This window comes from Tachyglossus aculeatus (genome assembly GCF_015852505.1).
Source record: "Tachyglossus aculeatus isolate mTacAcu1 chromosome 12 unlocalized genomic scaffold, mTacAcu1.pri SUPER_6_unloc_1, whole genome shotgun sequence".
Taxonomy (NCBI): Eukaryota; Metazoa; Chordata; class Mammalia; order Monotremata; family Tachyglossidae; genus Tachyglossus; species Tachyglossus aculeatus.
The window spans coordinates 17,743,958-17,758,493 of NW_024044828.1; the positions used below are offsets into that span (position 1 = coordinate 17,743,958).

At 48.5% G+C, this 14,536-nt stretch overlaps 1 protein-coding gene across 1 annotated transcript in view; it reads right to left on the reverse strand.

The window, feature by feature from the left end:
• Positions 1-7,349: 7,349 nt before the first annotated feature.
• Positions 7,350-14,536, reverse strand: part of SLC7A8 (solute carrier family 7 member 8) — a 74,836-nt gene continuing 67,649 nt past the window's right edge. Inside the window, exons 10-11 of the mRNA XM_038741127.1 lie at positions 11,078-11,255; positions 7,350-9,779 (exon numbers count right to left, since the gene is read on the reverse strand). Coding sequence (XP_038597055.1) covers positions 9,619-9,779; positions 11,078-11,255 — 339 coding nt within the window. The 3' untranslated portion in view covers positions 7,350-9,618. The remainder of the gene's footprint in view (positions 9,780-11,077; positions 11,256-14,536) is intronic.

A 14,536-nucleotide genomic window follows, 5' to 3' on the forward strand; every position in this document is an offset into this window, starting at 1 on the left:
TAGAACTCAGGTCCTCCGATTCCCAAGCCTGTGTTCCGTCTGCTAGGCCACACTGCTCTCCATCAGGCTGTGGCCCCAAACCAGAGGGTCCCATTAGACTAGAAGCATCTCCCAGCAAAGCTCAGCTGGCTTCTCTTCCTCCATACCTGCTTCCTCTTATGGGGCATGGGATCTTTTTCTTCTACAAGCACTTAGTACAGTGCTCAAGAACTCAGGTCAGTGCTCTGCACACAGTAAATGCTCGATAAATACCATTGATTGATTAATTGATGCTACCGCTGTCCCTCCATGAACCACCCAATCTCTCAGGAGAAGCAGTATAGCATAGCGGACAGAGCAGGGGCCTGGGAACCAGAAGGACCTGGGTTCTAATCCCGGCTCTGCCACACGTCTGCTGTGTGACCTTGGACAAGTCACCTAACTTCCCTGGGCCTCAGTTACCTCATCTGTAAAATGGAGATTAAGAGTGCGAGCCCCATGGGGGACAAGGACTATGTCCAACCTGATTAACTTGTAATCTACCCCACCCCTTGAACAGTGCTTGGCACATAGTAAGTACTTAACAAGTAGGATAATTATTATTTTTATTATCCAAAGCCTCGCTCGTCTCACATTTGCTGGTTTCATTCATTCATTCATTCATTCAATCGTATTTATTGAGCGCTTACTGTGCGCAGAGCACCGTACTAAGCGCTTGGGAGGTACAAGTTGGCAACATATAGAGACGGTCCCTACCCAACAGTGGGCTCACAGTCTAGGTTTCCTGTTCAAGTCCCTCTCACGGGCTCCCGTGATCCGTTCCCACTTCCCAGCTCTCCTTGGTCGACTCTGGTTCCCCCCCGGCTCAACTTCCCACCACCTGCTTCCCCCTGCTCACTCCCATTCTCTGGCTTCTCATCATCATCATCATCATCAATCGTATTTATTGAGCGCTTACTATGTGCAGAGCACTGTACTAAGCGCTTGGGAAGTACGAATTGGCAACATATAGAGATAGTCCCTACCCAACAGTGGGGCTCACAGTCTAACAGTCTCCCATCCATTCTCCCCATCCACCTGCCTCAAACCTCCAGATGTTTACAGGAGCCAAACTGGAGTCCCTGAGGACGGGAGGCCCAGTGCGGGAGACAGGGCGGAGTGTGGGACGGCAGAATTTGACCATGAAATGAAAAACTTGCCAAGTCGGTCAGAACTAGGAATCGGAAGACTTAGGTTCAAGTCCCGACTCTGCCACTGGCCTGTTGTGTGACCTTAGGCAAGTTACTTAACCCCTCTGGGCCTCAGTTTCTTCATTTGTAAACGAGGATAAGATAGATTGTGAGTCAGAAACTGACTCCACATAACAATAAATGTCATAATTGTTAAATGGTTAACAAAAACTACCACAAAAGAACTAAAGCTAAAGATTTGGCCTTTTGATCCTAGGCCTTAGGCATTGGGAGATTGTTTCTCTTTGGCTCTCCTTCATGTAAACAGGAACAGGAAACCTAGACTGTGAGCCCACCGTTGGGTAGGGACCGTCTCTATATGTTGCCAATTTGTACTTCCCAAGCGCTTAGTACAGTGCTCTGCACATAGTAAGCGCTCAATAAATACGATTGATGATGATGTAAACCAAGTCAGTGCGAAAGAGGCTCTAGAGATTTCCCCCTCTAAATTTTCTGTATTTACTGAGCGCCTACTGTGTGCAGAGCCCTGTACTAAATGTTTGGGAGAGTTCAATACAACAGAGTTAGTAGACATATTCCCTGCTCACAACAAATTGGAGAGAACTAGATTATAAGCAACTTGCAGGCGGAGATCGCGTCTACCAACTATATTATACTCTCCTGAAAGTGTGGAACAGTGCTCGGCACGCAGAAGCAGTGTGGCCTAGTAAATACAGCACGAGCTTGGGAGTCAGAAGGACCTGGGTTCTAATCCCGGCTCTGCCCCTTGTCTGCTGTGTGACCTTGGGCAAGTCACTTAACTTCTCAGTCACCTCATCTGTAAAACGGGGATTAAAACTGTGAGCTCCACGTAGGACGTGGACTGCGTCCGACCCGATTAGCTTGTATCTTACCTCAGCACCTAGTTCAGTAACTGGCACATAGTAAGTGTGTAACAGGCAGCATGAAGCAGCGTGGCTCAGTGGAAAGAGCACGGGCTTCGGAGTCAGAGGTCATGGGTTCAAATCCCGGCTCCACCAATTGTCAGCTGTGTAACTTTGGGCAAGTCACTTCACTTCTCTGGGCCTCAGTTCCCTCATCTGCAAAATGGGGACGAAGCCTGTGAGGACGCTGTGGGACAACCTGATCACCTTGTAACCTCCCCAGCGCTTAGAACAGTGCTTTGCGCCTAGTAAGTGCTTAATAAATGCCGGTCATTATTATTATTATTAAGTACCATAAAAAGGTAAGCCCTCAATAAATATCTTAACTTCTCTGTGCCTGTTACCTCATCTGTAAAATGGGGACTAAGACTGTGAGCCCCACGTGGGACAACTTGATCATCTTGTAACCTCCCCAGTGCTTAGAATAGTGCTTTGCACCTAGTAAGCGCTTAATAAATGCCATCATTATCATTATTATTATTATTAACAAGTACCATAAAACAGTAAGCCCTCAATAAATATCTTAACTTCTCTGTGCCTCAGTTACCTCATTTGTAAAATGGGGACTAAGATTGTGAGCCCCACGTGGGATAACCTGATCATCTTGTAACCTCCCCAGTGCTTAGAACAGTGCTTTGCACCTAGTAAGCGCTTAATAAATGCCGTCATTATTATTATTATTAAGTACCATAAAAAGGTAAGCCCTCAATAAATGTCTATCTATCTATAAATATATATACCTGTATATTTGTATATATGTTTGTACATATTTATTACTCTATTTTATTTATTTTATTTTGTTAATATGTTTTGTTTTGTTCTCTGTCACCGTGCCCTTCTAGACTGTGAGCCCACTGTTGGGTAGGGACCGTCTCTATATGTTGCCAACTTGTACTTCCCAAGCGCTTAGTGCAGCGCTCTGCACACAGTAAGTGCTCAATAAATGCGATTGAATGAATGAATGAAGTACCATAAAAAGGTAAGCCCTCAATAAATATCTATCTCTATATATGTAAATATATATAACTGTATATATGTATATATGTTTGTATGCATTTATTACTCTATTTATTTATTTTATTTGTACATATTCTATTTTGTTAATATGTTTTGTTGTCTGTCTCCCCCTTCTAGACTGTGAGCCCACTGTTGGGCAGGGACCGGCTCTATATGTTGCCAACTTGTCCTTCCCAAGCGCTTACTCCAGTGCTCTGCACACAGTAAGCGCTCAATAAATACGATTGATTGATTGACTGACCGTCTCTACATGTTGCCAACTTGGACTTCCCAAGCGCTTAGTCCAGTGCTCCGCACACAGTAAGCGCTCAATAAATACGACTGAATGAATACCTGAACTTCTCTGCACCTGTTCCCTCATCTGTAAAATGGGGACTAAGACTGTGAGCCCCACGTGGGGCAACCTGATCACCTTGTACCTACCCCAGCGCTTAGCACAGGGCTTGGCACATAGTAAGCGCTTAACAAATATCATTATTGTTATTATTGTTGTTATTGATTGATTTGATTGAGAACTGTTAGAAGGGATCTCTCTGGGAGACAGTAATGCTGCTGGTAGCCACCAGGGGGGGCGATTTGACCACAATCTTCACCTTAGCCCAGGCTGAGAGGAGCTAACGGTTGGCCTAGTGTATAATAATAATAATAATAATAATAATAATAATGGCATTTATTAAGCGCTTACTACGTGCAAAGCACTGTTCTAAGCGCTCGGGAGGTTACAGGATGATCAGGTTGGTCCCCAGGGGGCTCACAGTCTTAATCATTTTACAGACGAGGGAACTGAGGCACAGAGAAGTGAAGTGACCTGCCCAAAGTCACACAGCTGACAATAATAATAATGATGATGATGGCATTTATTATTAAGTGCTTACTATGTGCAAAGCACTGCTCTAAGCCCTGGGGAGGTTACAAGGTGATCAGGGTGTCCCATGTGGGGATCACAGTCTTCATCCCCATTTTCCAGATGAGGGAACTGAGGCACAGAGAAGCTGCGACCTGCCCAAAGTCACACAGCTGACAATAATAATAATAATAATGATGATGGTGGCATTTATTAAGCGCTTACTATGTGCAAAGCACTGCTCTAAGCCCTGGGGAGGTTACAAGGTGATCAGGGTGTCCCATGTGGGGATCACAGTCTTCATCCCCATTTTCCAGATGAGGGAACTGAGCCACAGAGAAGTTGCGACCTGCCCAAAGTCACACAGCTGACAATAATAATAATGATGATAATGATGGCATTTATTAAGCGCTTACTATGTGCACTGTTCTAAGCCCTGGGGAGGTTACAAGGTGATCAGGGTGTCCCATGTGGGGATCGCAGTCTTCAAGCAGCATGGCTCAGTGGAAAGAGCGTGGGCTTGGGAGTCAGAGGTTATGGGTTTGAATCCCGCCTCCCCCACATGTCTGCTGTGTGACCTTGGGCAAGTCACTTAACTTCTCTGTGCCTCAGTTCCCTCATCTGTAAAATGGGGATTAAGACTGTAAGCCCCACATGAGACAACCTCATCTCCTTGTATTCCCCCCAGCGCTTAGAACAGTGCTTTGTACATAATAAGCGCTTAACAAATACCAACATTATTATTATTATCCCCATTTTCCAGATGAGGTCACTGAGGCACAGAGAAGTTGTGATCTGTCCAAAGTCACACAGCTGACAATTGGCAGAGCCGGGATTTATTTCTTTATTTATTCCTGGCAGAGCCCAGATTCAGTGGGTAGGAGAGAGGGGTATTCTTTCTTCAGTTATGGGCAGGGAACGTATCTCCTAATTCTGGTGTATTCATTCCTTCAGTCGTATTTACTGAGTGCTTTCTGTGTGCAGAGCCCAATATTAAGCGCTTGGGAGAGTACAATGTAATAATCTCGTCTCCTCCACTTGCCTGCTGTGTGACCTCAGACAAGTCACTTCACTTCTCTGTGCTTCAGTTACCTTAGCTGTAAAATGGGGATTAAGACTGTGAGCCCCAAGCGGGACAGGGACTGTGTCCAATCTGATTACCTTGTATCTACCCAGCATTTGGAACAGTGCTTGTCACAAAGTAAGCACTTAAATATTATTAATAATAATAATAACAATAAACAATAAAGTGTAGTCTTCCAAGCAGTTATTACAGTGCTCTGCACATAGTAAGCGCTCGATCCATACCATTGATTGATGGATTCGGCGCTAACCTCTTGACCCAGGGAAGGGAGCTGACAATGACCACAGGGCGATGCTGATGATGATGAAGAATTGTCAATGGGAGGCAAAGCTAAGAATCCGAAGCAGAAAGAGCAGGAAATGAGCATCGCTGAGGCTTCAAGAAAGAGCTGAGATAAAGGAAAATCAGCCCTCAGCATCTCAGAGCTGAAGCAAGTGGCTGACGCACCCCGGCTCCGGTGACATCAGCGTTTCCCCAGTAACCGAGGGGCCTGGAGACGGAGAGATAAAGATACCCGCGGCCCTTGGGAGCATTGGACACTCTTGTCGTCAGTGGACCTCCGATTTTCCAGGGGGTCGAGGACCCCCGCACTCCCGTCTCTCATGAGGGAAATTTTCCCCTTCCCCAAAATAGATTCTGGAAGTCTTTCGGGAGCAAGCATTTCCCGCCCTCCAACTTCCTGCTCCATCCCTTGTTCTTCCTTCTGCTCCTACTATTCGTAAATGATTTTTGGATGTCCATTCCCCAACCGCCCCTTTTGGATTGTCAGGTCCCGGAGGGCAGGAAACAGGTGTCTTACTTCTGCTGCACTCGCCCCGAGCTTTTAGAGCAGGCCTTTGCAGCCTGAAGGTGCTCAATAATCGTCAATCAATCAATCAATCAATCAATCGTATTTATTGAGCACTTACTGTGTGCAGAGCACTGTACACATCCCTCGTCACTGAGGGATGGACTGATTTGCCCCCGGGGGAGGGTGGGTGGTGGGATTTGTTCCCTTGGCGGGGACCACTGCCCATCACCCCTCATCCGAACTGGGGCTCCAGTGAGGATGACTCAGAGCCTGAGGGAGGGGGCAGATTGAGGGTCCCTAAGATCTTTAAAGATCAAAGGGAAATTCTGCAACCTCTCCCGATCAACCTGTTTCAGAGTTCAGCTTGGGTAAAGAAGTGGAAAGTGTCCAGGACTGGGAATCAGGAGACCTGGATTCTAATCCTTGCCTGCTGTTGTGACCTTTGGTAAATAGATCGACTTCTCTGGGTCTCAGTCTCCTCATTTTGTCGTCTGTCTCCCCGTTCTAGACTGTGAGCCCGTTGTTGGGTAGAGACCATCTCTATCTGTTGCCGATTTGTACTGCCCAAGCGCTTAGTACAGTGCTCTGCACACAGTAAGCGCTCAATAAATATGATTGAATGAATGAATGAATGAATGAATGAATTTGCTCCTCAGGGGTCAAATACCTGTTCTTCCTCCCCATTAGACTGAAGTTCAGAGACTGTGTCTGTTCTGATCATATTGTGTATGGCTCAGTGTTTAAAAAAGGTGTTGAGTTAGTAAGTCTTAACAAATACAATTATTATTAATAATTATCATCATTCCTTTATCCACACCTCTCTTGCTGCGGTCTCAATTCATTCTTTCTTGTCCTGTCCTAGAGATAGGGACCAGCTATTCAAGACGGGTCTTGACTGATTTATCTCTCCTAAACTGAGCCCCCTTTTTCCTCTCCTCCTCCCCATCCCCCCTCTGCCCTACCTCCTTCCCCTCCCCACAGCACCTGTATATATGTTTGTACAGATTTATTACTCTATTTTACTTGTACATATTTACTATTCTATTTATTTTGTTACTATATGCCAAGCACTAAATTACACTCATCCAAGTGCTTAATACAGTGCCTTGCACACAGTTAGCGCTCAATAAATACGATTGACTGACTAAACGACTATGCACCTAAGCCTTTGGACTTGCAGTGCTGTGCCCTTTCTGTGAGGCTGGTTCTGTGCCATTTTTGGTTTAGCCTGGCTCACGTCCAGTTCATTTGGTGTCATGGCCCAGAGTATCCAGCCAGCCTGGAACACCTTCTCGGAGGCGGGGGGGAAAAGACAGGCAACCTGAACACTCCCTCACAATAGACCAGTCAATTCCCAGCACCACAAAAAAAATTTTTTTCCTCATTTCTCGATTTATTACATCAAAAAAAAAAAAGACAGGAAAAGAGAAAACAAAACCAAAGAAACAAGGAAACCCACAGAAACGGGCTCCTGTCAAACCCAAAAACAACATCTGAAAAAGCCAAACAAAGGAAACAGACATACCAGCTTCAAAAATATTTATCCCAAAAGTAAGGCATCCACTTTACAAAAATGAGAATCAAAGAGGTGGGCGGAGAGAGGGGAGATGGGTGGAAGGGGGAGGAGGGCGGAAGAGGAAACCTTGGAGTCGGGGGGAGGGAGGCGACAGGGTGCTGGAGGGTTGGTGGAGTTCACAAACCCTCCTGGTCCGCAAGGGCCCGGCTCATGTGCCTACGTTAGACGCCTTGCCCTAAGTGTTCATCTAGATGAAAATGGGGTGTAAGCTAAAAGGTCAGAAAGGCGTTGGTGGGGCGATCTGAAGGTCCCCATATATTCCGGAGAAAGCAGAGACTGGGGGAAGACAGTGAATGGAAGGTGGGAGGTGCCGGGGGAGAAACACTCCCAAACTTAGAAAGAATCAGAAGTTGCGGACTGGGAGGGGGAATGAAGAGTAAAACAACCCCGGCTTTGGATCTGCTCGTCCGACAGCTGTCGGAAGGAGAAGATGAGACGAGGGAGTGCCGGGTGCTCGGGGTGCGGGAACTCGACAGGCTTGAGGGGTGGGAACCATCTGGCTAGAACAGGAAAGGTACCCGACCAAAAAAATAAAAAATCAAATCAAAACGGCATCGCCGTTTCCAAGAAGCACACCGAAAGCCGTCTTCAGTGTCACACTGAGCCTGACCGTGATGGACGCTTCTACTGGGACAGATTGGCGTATGTACTGATATTGCTACTATCCGATGGGGTCAGTTACAAGACTTCCACCTGCCCTGAAGGAAAAAGGAGAGGAGGAGCGGGGAGGGGACAACTGCAGGACAGCACGGGCTTTTCTGAGATTCCCCAGTGCTACCTTCAGCCCTCCTGTTAGTGTCCTATTAGTGGCATGTCCTGTTTCTGGCGAGTAAACCCTGAAAGGAGAGAGGGATGCTTGGGTTGTTTTTTTTTTTTTTAATTCAGTACGGGGAGAAGGGGGACACGCGAGTGGGGGACATCTGGGGATAAAGGAAAGGGAGCTACCTGGTCAGCTGAAGACAAACCCCTTCTCCTGGTTGTGGAATGGGCTCTGAATAGGAAATGGGGGAAAGCATCTATCACTGGGCCCGTCGGGCCGGGGGGTGCGGTGGGGCACAGGAGGGAAGGCTCCTGTCCTGGTCCTTGACTGGGGTGAGGGTGGGGGGTAGGGAGTGCTGTGAAGGACTGGATGGCCGCTGATTCCAGGCTGGGGTTGTGGGGTACATATCACACCATCTCCCAGCAGACACGTCCTCCCCACACAAGAGGGAGAAGGAGAAGGCAAGGATGGAGGGGACCCGAAGCCCTGGGAGCAAAGCTGCCCTGGTCAGTGATGGCTCCCTCCCTCCCTTAAGGGGCACGGGTTCTGGCCGACACCCGGAGGGGAAAACCCCCGGGGAGGTACAAGCTGTCCGGGCCTCTGGAAGTTTTTGGCACCGAGAAAAGAGAAGGCCGGACGGGGTTTCGGCCGTCGGGGCCTTTTCCAACCTGTCCCAAAGGCCAGGGTGTGTGTGTGAGGAAGGGGTGGCGGCGGGGGGGAGAGAAGAGGGGATGGTTTTCTGTTGGTCCTCAACCCCACAGGGGTTTTAGGTGGGTTCTGAAATGAACCCTATACAAAAGTAAGAACTTAGGGGAAATCAGACCTGAAGTAATCGGCTCTTTCCTCCCCTTTCGGCCTCCTTAACTCAAGGGGATGGAGGGAGAGGAGGACCCTGTGGTCTGACAGACCCGGGAGGGGGCAATTTTTCCCCTGGTTCCCTGGGGCCTGTGTACTGCTGTGGAATCCTCCCTCCCCACATGGCTCCCTGGCTTCTGGGTGAGTAGCCCTCTGCCGCGCCTCTCCCCTCTCCGGAGCCACTTCTGGGGACAGGGAAGGGAGGCAGGAGAGAGACCCAGGAGGGCGGTGCTCGCCTCAGTTCCTGAGGAGGAAGATCGAATAGGACGTTCGTCTCGGGTTCCCCTCTGGCCGAGGGAATAGAGTCGCGGAAGGGCACCGACCAAATTCCCTCTCCTTACAGGCTTTGACTTGGACTGCAGACAAGGACATGGAAAGGGATTCCCTCGGAGAGGGCAGCAGCCCCGGAAAGTGGCATTCCCCAGGCTCAGTGGTCAGGGCCGGGGGCTGCTTCTTTGGGTAAGAATTAGTGTCTTTTCTTGTTTCTCCTCCATCTCCAACTGTCCCCACCTCTGGGCAGCGGGGACCGTGGGTTGGGGCCCGGGGGGAGAGAGCGAGAGGAATTGGGGACGGGGCGGCTCAGGGAAGAGCCACTCCCGATCAGGGTTGGGACGGATCGGCCTTGTTGGGGGAGCCGGGTTTGTAGATGGGTTGCTTCTGCTCCTTCATCTCCTCATTCATCTCCTCCTCCTCCTCCTTCCCCCCGTCCATCTGGGGGTACACCACCACGCACAGCTTCTGGCTCACCAAGGTCAAGGATTCTGCGGAATAATAGTTATAATTGGGGTACGTGGTGAGCGCTTACTAAGTGCCAGGCACTGTGCGAAGCGCTGAAGGGGAACTCAGCATAATAATAATAATAATAATAATAATAATAATAATAATTTGGGTGTTTGTTAAGCGCTTAGTATGTGCAAAGCACTGTTCTAAGCACTGGAGAGGTTACAAAGTGATCAGGTTGTCCCATGGGGGGCTCATAGTCAATCCCCATTTTACAGATGAGGTAACCGAGGCCCAGAGACATGAAGCGACTTGCCCAAAGTCACACAGCCGACAATTGGTGGAGCCGGGATTTGAACCCATGACCACTGACTCCAAAGCCCGTGCTCTTTCCACTGAGCTACACTGCTTCTCTCAGCGCGGGTATCTGCCCCTCCCATCCTGGGCAGTGGGGGTGGGGAGGGGGAATGTCAGGTAGCTTCTTACTGTTTTATTCTCCCCCTCTAGACCGTACGCTTGTTGTGGGCAGGAAATATATCTGTTTGTTGTTATACTGTACTCTCCCAAGTGCTTAGTACACTGGGGAAGGAGATAACCCCCACCCTGGGGTCGGCCTCCCTCCTCTGGCTCCTGGATGTCAGTCAGTCAGTCAATCAATCGTATTTATTGAGCGCTTACTGTGTGCAGAGCACTGTACTAAGCCCTTGGTAGAGTACGATGTAACAATAAAGAGACACATTCCCTGCCCTCAATGAGCTTAAAGTCTAGAGGGGGAGACCGACATGGCCCTGGGAGCCAGAAGGTCACGGGTTCTAGTCCCAGCTCCTCCACTTGTCTGCTGCGTGACTCCGGGTAAGTCACTTCACTTCTCTGGGCCTCAGTTACCTCATCAGTAAAATGGGGATTACAACCGTGAGCCCCTCGTAGGACAGGGATTGCGTCCGACTCCATTTGCTTGTATCCACCCCAGAGCTTAGCTCAGCCCCTGGCACCTAGTAAGCGCTTAACAAATACCGTTATTATTAATTAATCCTCCTGGCTGGGGGAGCTGGGGGCAGTTGGATCTCACCTTGGGATCAGGCCCCAGCTTGGGTTGGCTAGAGGGTTCAAACAATCAATCAATCGTACTTTTGAGCGCTCACTGTGTACTAAGCACTTGGGAGAGTACAATATAATAAGAGTTGGTAGACACGTTCCCTGTCCACAGGGAGCTTACAGTCTAGAGGGGGAGGTGGATGTGAATATAAATGAATAAATTACAGCTATATACATAAGAGCGGTGGGGCTGAGGGAGCGGTGAATGAAGGGAGCAAGGCCCAAACCAGGGAGGCCGACTCACCGATGAAGTCGTTGACACACTTGGGCTTGTGCTGCCAGTAGACGCCCAGGAAGTAGACCGGAACGCCGGTCATCATGATGGCCAGACCAATGCCGCACACCACCGGCTCGGACCAGAGGCTGAAGACAAGCAGGAAGGCCCAGAAGAGCAGGTAGATGATGGGGAATATCAGGTTCACCTGGGGAGGAGCAGAAGTGCGGTCAACCCAACGGCTCCGGCACCCCCAGGGGGGTCGTGGGGGGCACCCGCTCCATCTCCACTTCTTGCCTTTTCTTCTAGAAAAGGCAGGGGCAGCGGGGAAGCGGCATTTCCTAGCGGAAAAGACACGAACCTGGGAATCAAGAGGACCTGGGTTCTATTCCCTGCTTTGCCGTGTCAGCTATGTGACCTTGGGCAAGTCACTTTACTGCTCTGAGCCTCGGTTTCCTCATCTGTAAAATGTACATATCAATTCTATTTTATTTTGTTAGTATGTTTGGTTTTGTTCTCCGTCTCCCCCTTTTAGACTGTGAGCCCACTGCTGGGTAGGGACTGTCTCTAGATGTTGCCAATTTGTACTTCCCAAGCGCTTAGTACAGTGCTCTGCACATAGTAAGCGCTCAATAAATACGATTGATGATGATGATGATGATGATAAAGTACCTGTTTTCCCTCCTATGTAGGTTATGAGCCCCAGGAGGGGCAGGGATTGTGTCCAACCTGCTCGTCTTGTATTCGTTCATTCATTCAATCATATTTACTGAGCGTTTACTGTGTGCAGAGCACTGTACTAAGCGCTTGGGAAGTTGGCAACATATAGAGACGGTCCCTACCCAACAGTGGGCTCACAGTCTAGAAGGGGGAGACAGAGAACAAAACATATTAAAATAAAATAGAGTAAATATGTACAAATACAATAGAGTAATAAATACATACAAACATATATACATATATACAGGTGCTGTGGGGAGGGGAAGGAGGTAAGGCAGAGGGGATGGGGAGGGGGAGGAGGGGGAGAGACCCCAGAACTAAGTAAAGGGCTTGGCACATAGTAAGCACTTAATAATAATAATAATAATAATAATAATAGGCATTTGTTAAGCACTTACTATGTGCAAAGCACTGTTCTAAGCGCTGGGGAGGATACAGGGTGATCAGGTTGTCCCACGTGGGGCTCACAGTCTTAATCCCCATTTTACAGATGAGGTAACTGAGGCCCAGAGAAGTTAAGTGACTTGCCCAAGATCACACAGCAGACACGTGGTGGAGTTGGGATTCGAACCCATGACCTCTGACTCCAATTAATAGATGCCCTGAAAGAAAACGACAACCCAACAACTTGAGGTCTGGCTGGAGCCATGATCTGGGAGGGTCCACGGAAAATCAGACTCAGGGCCTGAACGCAATGGAATCAACTCTGACCTCTCTTTCCCTCCACCTCTTCACCAGGACAGGTGGCACACAGCAAGTGCTCAACGGAAGTCAGAAGGTCACGGGTTCTAATCCTGGCTCGACCACTCGCCTGCTGTGTGGCCTTAGGCAAGTTCTTTCACCTCTCCGTGACTCAGTTACCTCATCCGTAAAACGGGGATTGAGACCCCATGGGACCAAGGGCTGCGTCCAGCCCAATTTGCTTGTATCCACCCCGGCGCTTAGAACAGTGCCCGGCACATAGTAAGCACTTCACAAGTATCACGATTATTAAATACCACTAGATCACAAAAAGAAACCACTACTATGTAATCAACGGAAGTTTGTGCTCGGAGATAAAATAGCTACAAGACTCAACCGGGAGGGGAGGGGTGGGTGAGAGAGCCGGACAACTTTGGGGTTGGAGAAACTGGAGTCGGGATTAAGATGGAGAAACCGCCCTGTGGAAGGAGGGCCTTGAGAGGAGCAGTTGGTCGGTTAAAGGAAAGACGGTTGGATCCTGGAGGTGCCCGCGGGGCTGGTGGCGGCGTTTGTACGTATTTATTACTCTATTTATTTATTTTATTTGTATATATTTATTTTATTTTGTTAATATGTTTTGTTTTGTTCTCTGTCTCCCCCTTCTAGACTGTGAGCCCGCTGTTGGGTAGGGACCGTCTCTATACGTTGCCAACTTGTACTTCCCAAGCGCCTAGTACAGTGCTCTGCACGCAGGAAGCGCTCAATAAATACGATTGAATGAATGAACGAATGAGGGTGGCATTGGGAAATACGTCTCCCCCTGCTACCCACTAAAAACCCTGAGGCCAGGTATTGCATCTTCCAACTATCCCGTAACCTCCCACATGTTTGGGACGTCCAGTGCTCTGCAAATAGTAGGTGTTAAATAAATACTGCTGACTGGCTGATTGACATAAGCAGGGCCAACATAGACTTTCCTGGGCTTTTTTGATGGTATTTGTTAAGCCCTTACTAAAACAGTGCTTTGCACATAGTAAGCGCTTAACAAATGCCATTATTATCATTATTATTATTATTATGTGCCAGGTACTGTACTAAGCACTGGGGTAGATATACAAGATAATCAGGTTGGACACAGCTCCTGTCCCACATGGGGCTCGGAGTCTCGATCCCCACTTTACAGATGAGGTAACTGAGGCACAGAGCCGTGAAGCGACTTGCCCAAGGTCATGGTTCTGGTGACTTGAGATCAACTGTTGAAATCTGTCTGTCCCATTCCCTCTCTGCCCAGGCTGTATGCAATTGCATTTATTGAGCGCTTACTGTGTGCAGAGCACTGTACTAAGTGCTTGGGAAGTACCAGTTGGCAACATATAGAGATGGTCCCTACCCAACAACGGGCTCACAGTCTAGAAGGGGGAGCTAGATGAGGTAACTGAGGCACAGAGAAGTGAAGTGAAGCAGCGGGGCTCAGTGGAAAGAGCCCAGGCTTTGGAGTCAGAGGTCATGGGTTCAAATCCCGGCTCCGCCAATTGTCAGCTGTGTGACTTTGGGCAAGTCACTTCACTTCTCTGGGCCTCAGTTACCTCTTCTGTAAAATGGGGATTAAGACTGTGAGCCCCCCGTGGGACAACCTGATCACCTTGCAACCTCCCCAGAGCTTAGAACAGTGCTTTGCACAAAGTGAGAGCTTAATAAATGCCATTATTATTATTATTATTATTATAAGAAGCAGCATGGCCTAATGGATAGAGCACGGGCCTGGGAGTGAGGAAGTCATGGGTTCTAATCCCGGTTCCACCACTTGTTTGCTGTGTGACCTTGGGCAGGTCACGTCACTTCTCTGTGCCTCAGTTCCCTCAATCTTTAGAATGGGGATTGAGACTTTGAGCCCCACATAGGACAGGGACTGTGTTCAACCCAATTTGCCGGTATCCACCCCAGCGCTTAGAACAGTGCCTGGCACACAGTAAGCGCATAACAAATACCACCATTATTATTATTATTATTCTTAGGACAAGACGGGTTTCTGATTCTCATTATTATTATCATTAGTAATAATAATAATGGTGGTATTTGTTAAGCACT